This window comes from Hypomesus nipponensis, chromosome 22, assembly GCF_054491055.1.
Source record: "Hypomesus nipponensis isolate SF chromosome 22, ASM5449105v1, whole genome shotgun sequence".
Classification (NCBI taxonomy): domain Eukaryota; kingdom Metazoa; phylum Chordata; class Actinopteri; order Osmeriformes; family Osmeridae; genus Hypomesus; species Hypomesus nipponensis.
This window is the reverse complement of record NC_140382.1, coordinates 19,743,459-19,749,896: the sequence shown is the minus strand read 5'-3', so window position 1 is coordinate 19,749,896 and position 6,438 is coordinate 19,743,459. Positions and strand designations below refer to the sequence as shown.

The following is a 6,438-nucleotide window of genomic DNA, read 5'->3' as shown; positions in this document are numbered from 1 at the left end:
CAACACCACCAAGTCAGTAAAAATATGTCTGGTTTTATATAATATTTACAAAATACAATTTATGTACTAAAATGTACACACCCAAATTCATTATGTCCACCAGTGTTTACAATCAATAGAAACGAAAGTCACACTGTCAAAAACTATCAATTTTGGAGACAAAAAAAGATGTACTTGCTTATTTTGCAATGCAAACACAGATTGAGATCTATATTTACAAGGAACAGACTGAAGATGAGAACAGGATGTCAGGCTGAAGAGATGGTTTATGGGCCCTTAAAACATACTGGGACAGAAAACAGCTGATTTTACACCAAGTGAAAGAAACAACACAAAGAAACAGGAAGTCGAACGCATAACCTTAGCAACCAGTGATCACAAGAACTAAGCTATGATAATGTATACATTGATGCACCATGACTATGCTATTTTGGTATGAAATACTCCAAGTTATTGTCTTTGGATCACACTCGTCCTACAAGAATACTTGTTCTGCATTTTTCTACAAATAAATGCTGCTCTTGGTTAATTTTTGTTAGATGTAAAAAAACGATGTCAAGAATGTTATGTTTCCTCGGTTAACATTATTTCATTTCAGGTAAGCTTGGCACTTATCATGAGAAAGTAAAAAGGTTTTAACACAGTTTGATTTGTTCTGATTGTAACTGTCTCCATTACAAAACGATGCAACAGCCCTCCTACTTTCTTTGATTATAAAATCTGTAAAATAAAAATCTGATTCATACATATTAAGAGATCAATCCAAAACCCCCAGGAAAAATAAACATTCTCTCTGCTATGATGGAAAAACTATCAGCAACAATTAAAACATTCATAGGATGAAAATAAATAATACAAAACACTTTTGTGAGTTGCAAATCAAATCAACAGATGTTTTGTCCAGCTTGCTGTCCTACTGACACAGTCTCTCTTGCCAAGACGGCAGACATTTTGAAAGTGGCAGCTCTGTTTGGGAGTTGGAAACAGCAACATCCCTTCCTGTCAGGACACATCCCACCAGACTGCTGTCATCACTTCCTGTCAGGACACATCCCACCAGACTCCTGGCTCCCAGAGAGGGAAACCAAGGAGATCTCCACGGTACAGATTAGCCACGCAGCTGGGGGAAATTAGCCACGCAGCTAGCGGGGATTAGCCACGCAGATAGCCGGGATTAGCCAAGTATTTAGCGGGGATTAGCCACGCAGCTAGCGAGGTTTAGCCACGCAGCTAGCGGGGATTAGCCAAGTGTAGCCGGTGTGTGGTGAAACTCACTCCTCAAGTATGTAACAGGCCACCCGCGTCAGCGAATTGCTAGCTTTTCGTTGGCGTAGTTGGTAGTGGTGGCGCTTGGGAAGTCAGAGGTGGTGAGTTCGACTCCCGGTGGGAGTTGACGGTTGCCTGTATACCTCTGACGGAACTTGGAAGACCACGTCTGTTACACAAGCAGCTAGCGAGGCTTAGCCAGGCAGCTAGCGAGGCTTAGCCATGCAGCTAGCGGGGATTAGCCACGCAGCTAGCGGGGATTAGCCATGCAGCTATAGGGGATTAGCCACGCAGCTAGCGGGCCGTTTAAACCAAATGTGAGAACAACACATTTGGCAGGAAAAAAAAAGAAGGGAGGGTTGAAAGAAACAAACAAAAGGAAAATATCTTGAACGTTCTGTATTTATGGAGGCTTGGTATTCACAGGTTGTCCATCTCAAGATAGAGTCTCTGTAGTTTAGTCCTCATGGTTGTTTATCCGTGTTTAGATGAACTTGGAAGAGTCTCTCTTGCTGATGAGCACTTCCAGCAGGCGGAGCTTGGCCTTGACATGCTTATACTCGTTATACTCAACAGCCAATGGGGAGCGGTCTTCCTTTTGCACGTTTCTATGGAAACAAGGAGTGGGGTTGTAAGAACAAACAAAACGTTAAGGAAATGGCCGACGTTCAGAGTCCGCAGCCGAGTTTCATAACCTTGATGTCTTTGGCAGCTGACACAGCAAGGGGGCTGCCAGGGAGTCGGTGGCTGAGCGGTTAGGGAATCGGGCAAGTAATCAGAAGGTTGCCGGAACGATTCCCGTCCGTGCCAAATTACGTTGTGTCCTTGGGCAAGGCACTTCACCCTACTTGCCTCGGGGGAATGTCCCTGTACTTACTGTAAGTCGCTCTGGATAAGAGCGTCTGCTAAATGTAATCTAAGTGCTTTTCTTCCCGCTCTCACCTTCCGTTTTGCCTGAAGAATTGGTCCTCAAACTCTCTGAGGTTTTTGCGTATCCTCTTTTTCTCCTCCCTGGCCTCCTGCAGCTGCACCACAAGCTCCTCCCTGGTGGAGAGAGACATGTTAGACCTTCAGGAGTTTGGTCCTCCGGGCACAGCCAACCTTGTAGAGTACAACACATCCGAGGCTCTCAGTTGTAAATAAGATTTGTTTATCTCTAAAAGTGAACCTATAAAAGAACCACTTTGCTTCAGATGCAATCATTTCTCTACACATTTTCGTTTGTGTCAAAGAGTATAGTCCACACTGTAGTTATCGTATTCTGGTAAGAGGGAGTAAAGCTTCTATACCAGGGGTGTTCCACTCTGGTCCACAGGGACACCCGCCCTGCATGTTCTAGATGTTTCCCTGATCCAACACTCCTGAATCTAATGAATGTGTCGTTATCAAAATCAGCAGAAGCCTGGTAATGACCCACTCATTAGAATGAGGTGTGTTGGAGCACGAGAGCATCTAGAACATGCAGGACAGGAGGTCATCAGGACCGGGGTTGAAGATCACTGGTGTGGAGGACCACTGGTGTGGAGGATTAGATTAGAGGGTCTGGCCTAGCTTACATGGTGGCCGAGTGCAGGTTGGACAGCCTCATGTCGGTGGTGCTTCTGGAGGGCGACAGCTCATCCACGGGGGAGATGAAGCCTTCCTCTTCCAGCTGCTCCAGGAACCCCAGCATGCTGAGGTCGGGATGCTCCGGCACGCAGGACGGAGGCTGGACATCCCCCTCGTCCTCCGAGCCGTCCTCCTCCTCCTGGGGAAGAAGAAAAGGGGTCAGAGGGGGGCAGCAGGGGGCAGCAGGGGGGAGAGGGTGCTCTGAGCTGCCCTGGGGCCCGGCAGTGGACCTCCAGGAGAAGTGCAGTCTGGAGCGAGAGGATCATAGGTTGTTAGTTGCTAGGTGGTGACTGTGGCTCACTACAAGCGTCATGCATTTGTCGCGGCTGTTCTGATTGTGGTCATGTTTTGATTTGATTAATTTGTTAGCAGGTAGGTGCCCGTGTGTGAGAGTGCATATCTTCGGGGAACACACACTGGCAAAGGAAGCACCCCCCCCCCACACACACACAAACACACTCTCGCAACCAATCAGGTCCAAGTCAAAGAAAATGGAAGCACCCGGAAACATCTCGGTACTCTACAAATCTACAGATTTGCACACGGAGCTAAAGTGCAGTGGTCCAATCAGCAGGCCTTGATCAGGCTGGGGTGAGGAGTGAAGGGAAGGGTGATTGGATGACTGGGGATGGGGGCGGGATGAGGAAGCCTGAGCAATCATTGGTCGGTTTTGGAGCTAAGGCGTGGGCTCTTCACCTTGATGTCGTCGAAGAAGAGAGCGGGAACGCCCTCTATTATGGGCTGTAGTTGGGGGCCCCTGCGCTTGCTGGATGGGGAACCCTGTAGTGTGGGTCGACAAGGACGCGTTACCATGACTATGGGACTGACCCAGAGCAGTCAAACACAGCACAGCACTGGCCGGCTGGATGCCATTTTGTTCTGAGTCAATGTCCTTGTGTGATTTTAAACCTCTGAAACACCAGATAACTGCTTTTTAACACAGAACATGACCGCAACGGTTAACTTCTGGACAGAGTGGTAGATGGGAATGTCCCAGTGTAATACGGATTAAAGATAGCATATTATATAATGCATACACCACAGCAGGCCCAGAGTACAAATGCTAGATTATGTTTTCACAATGTTTGCCCCAACAAATAATCCTAACTCAACAGGCTGAAATACACATACCAATACCATATCAGACTTCTCATACAATATTAAGCAATATAAATGTGTTGAAATGAGGTAGATATTCCAACCCTGTAATATTTGCATGCGCCAGTATTCCAATATCGTTTTTTCCCCTAATGAGTATTCTGTTTATTCCAGCCCAGTCATCCCAAATAATCTCCCATGTCAGATGATAATGTGACCTTTTAAAATGTTTTTGTGACCATGTGGCTGTGTAGCAAGTGCTATTTCCTTTGTGTGTGTGTGTGTGTGTGAGTGTGTAAGGCCAGATGAGACACTGTGACCTTGATACTAACGTCTGATCCGCTGTAAAGACCTGTTGATGCATTGAGCCGCTGATGCGAATTAAGCGTTAGCCTTGAGGCTAACTAGCCAACGAAGCAAACTCGTGGACTCTGAGGCTATGCCTACAGCGGCGGATGCTAACGCTAATGCTGACCTTAACGCTGCGGGCGATTACGTACCCAGACTAGCTTAGTGCATCTGACGTCTCTGCTTAATGCTAACACTGCAGGCGACCTTCTGTCACCTGGGAGCTGATGTGGAGACAGGCATTAGCGTTGCGTGGCAAAATCACTTGCTGTACTCACGATGACTGGGATTGTGGAAGCTCTGCAGAGTATCTGTTTGACCAGGCGGTATCGATCATATAGAGGCTTCATGATCAGCCTCTCGCTCTTGGTGATCTGGGGGGGCGGAGGAAGAGAGACAAGGCGCCTTGTTAGTTATGAGGTTACACCACAAACACAACATTATTATTGCAGTAGAAGTTACTATTATTTGTGTTCCCCTGATGGTAACTGGGAGATGTTAGGCTACTTTGCGATGTTCCTTTACTACCACCGGAAATACTGTTAGAATTAGGCCGACAGTAAGCATCTCTGCTCCTTCATCTCCTGCAGTCACTTCTTTATGCATTATTGTCGTCACTCTGGGTAATAACGTCTGCTGAATGTATAATGTAAATGTAATGTAATAAGGTTAGCCACGAGGTCTACGCTGTTAAAACTCCTCTCGGAGCAAACCGGGCTGCGATACTGGGTTGACGTGAAGAGCGGTGACAGCTGACCCAGATCCTCAGTGGTCTGTTTTCATGAGAAGTAAAGGCAAGTTTCGGGCTTTAAACCATGACAGCATCTGTAAGGTGAGCGGGAATTCACCTACACTTACTGGTTAATTACACAATTAAATAGGGATGAAAACCCAAGCCATTAGTCCAATGACTTACGTCCTTGCCTCAAATAGAGTTGGTGTCAGATCTGTTCTAAAGAGACGCTTTTGTTTTGGGTTCAGCCACTGTCTGGTCTAACATGAGAAATTCATAATGGCAGACTGATAAGGCCATGTCTCTAACCCAAACCACATAATTTCTTCACTGAAGGTCAACTTTTCACTGGAGATTCACTGCTCTGAGATGTGCGTAGATGGGTCACGACACACACACACAGAGACGGCCAGGTTTAAACATCCACTCCTCAGTTGTGATCTAGGTCAGTATCTATCAGGATTGGAAGTATTTGTTGTGTGTCTTCAGCCATCACTTACAGTGTGTGTTTGTGTGCGTGCATTTGTGTGGTAACTCACTGGTCGTCCATGGATGCCCTCATAGTAGAGAAGAGCCTTCTGGAGAGCCACTTTCTCTGCTACAATCTGCTCGCGTGTCATATCCTGTCAGAGAACAGGAAGTCAGTCCCCTACACCCTCAGGTACCCCAGCTAGGCTGCTAAAACAGGACCACCGTTAAGACACACACTTCTTCCAGGTTATATTGTTAAAACTCAGAAAAAGCATTAACATGCATCATATTTCTATTAATTTAGTTTTTCTTGGTTTTCTTTCACGTTTTTTTAACGTGTTGATGATTTTTTCTGTTTGTTTTTTTTCACTGTTTTGTATTGTTATTATTTTTGTAAGAGCAGTTGATGTGTTTTTGCATAAAAAACCCCTGTAAATTTCCTCATAAAATCACCTTGATGTCGTCAGGCCGGCCCACCTCCCCTCTCTTCTCCTGCAGCCGGCTCTGCACGGCCCCCAGGGTGGCCTCCACTGGGGGCTGGGGGGGGCGCTCCTGGGGGGGCTTCTTCTCCAGCTGGGAGCCGAAGCTCTTGGGGAGGGTGTTACTGCGCTGGCGCGTCAGGGGGGGCAAGTCCTCCTCCGACTTCATCAGCCGGCTCTCTGGGGGAGTGGGGGGGTACGGAGGAGGGGAAAGAAGAGGCAGAGATTAAACCCACCGATTCTGGTGATTTTAATTTCAATTCTTTAACTAGTCAAATTTTTTCCAGGCAGTAAATTAAGGAAAGCTTCGTAGTGACTTCACTGCTAACCTTTCAGGTCCTTTCGCAGCTTGGCCAGTTCGTTCATCCATCTCAGAACCTCTGGGTTACCCGCCTTGTCACTGTGAGACGGCTGTCAACAACAACAACAAACAAT

General features: G+C 46.7%; 1 protein-coding gene across 2 annotated transcripts in view; it reads right to left on the bottom strand.

The window, feature by feature from the left end:
* Positions 1 to 13: 13 nt before the first annotated feature.
* The window catches only part of fam13a (family with sequence similarity 13 member A), a 56,622-nt gene continuing 50,197 nt past the window's right edge, over positions 14 to 6,438 (bottom strand). For both annotated transcript variants that reach the window (XM_084686512.1, XM_084686513.1), the window contains 8 exons: positions 6,333 to 6,414; positions 5,978 to 6,183; positions 5,593 to 5,676; positions 4,599 to 4,694; positions 3,571 to 3,654; positions 2,823 to 3,013; positions 2,209 to 2,310; positions 14 to 1,874 (listed from right to left, as the gene is read on the bottom strand). In XM_084686512.1, coding sequence (XP_084542638.1) covers positions 1,751 to 1,874; positions 2,209 to 2,310; positions 2,823 to 3,013; positions 3,571 to 3,654; positions 4,599 to 4,694; positions 5,593 to 5,676; positions 5,978 to 6,183; positions 6,333 to 6,414 — 969 coding nt within the window. In that variant the 3' untranslated portion in view covers positions 14 to 1,750. The remainder of the gene's footprint in view (positions 1,875 to 2,208; positions 2,311 to 2,822; positions 3,014 to 3,570; positions 3,655 to 4,598; positions 4,695 to 5,592; positions 5,677 to 5,977; positions 6,184 to 6,332; positions 6,415 to 6,438) is intronic.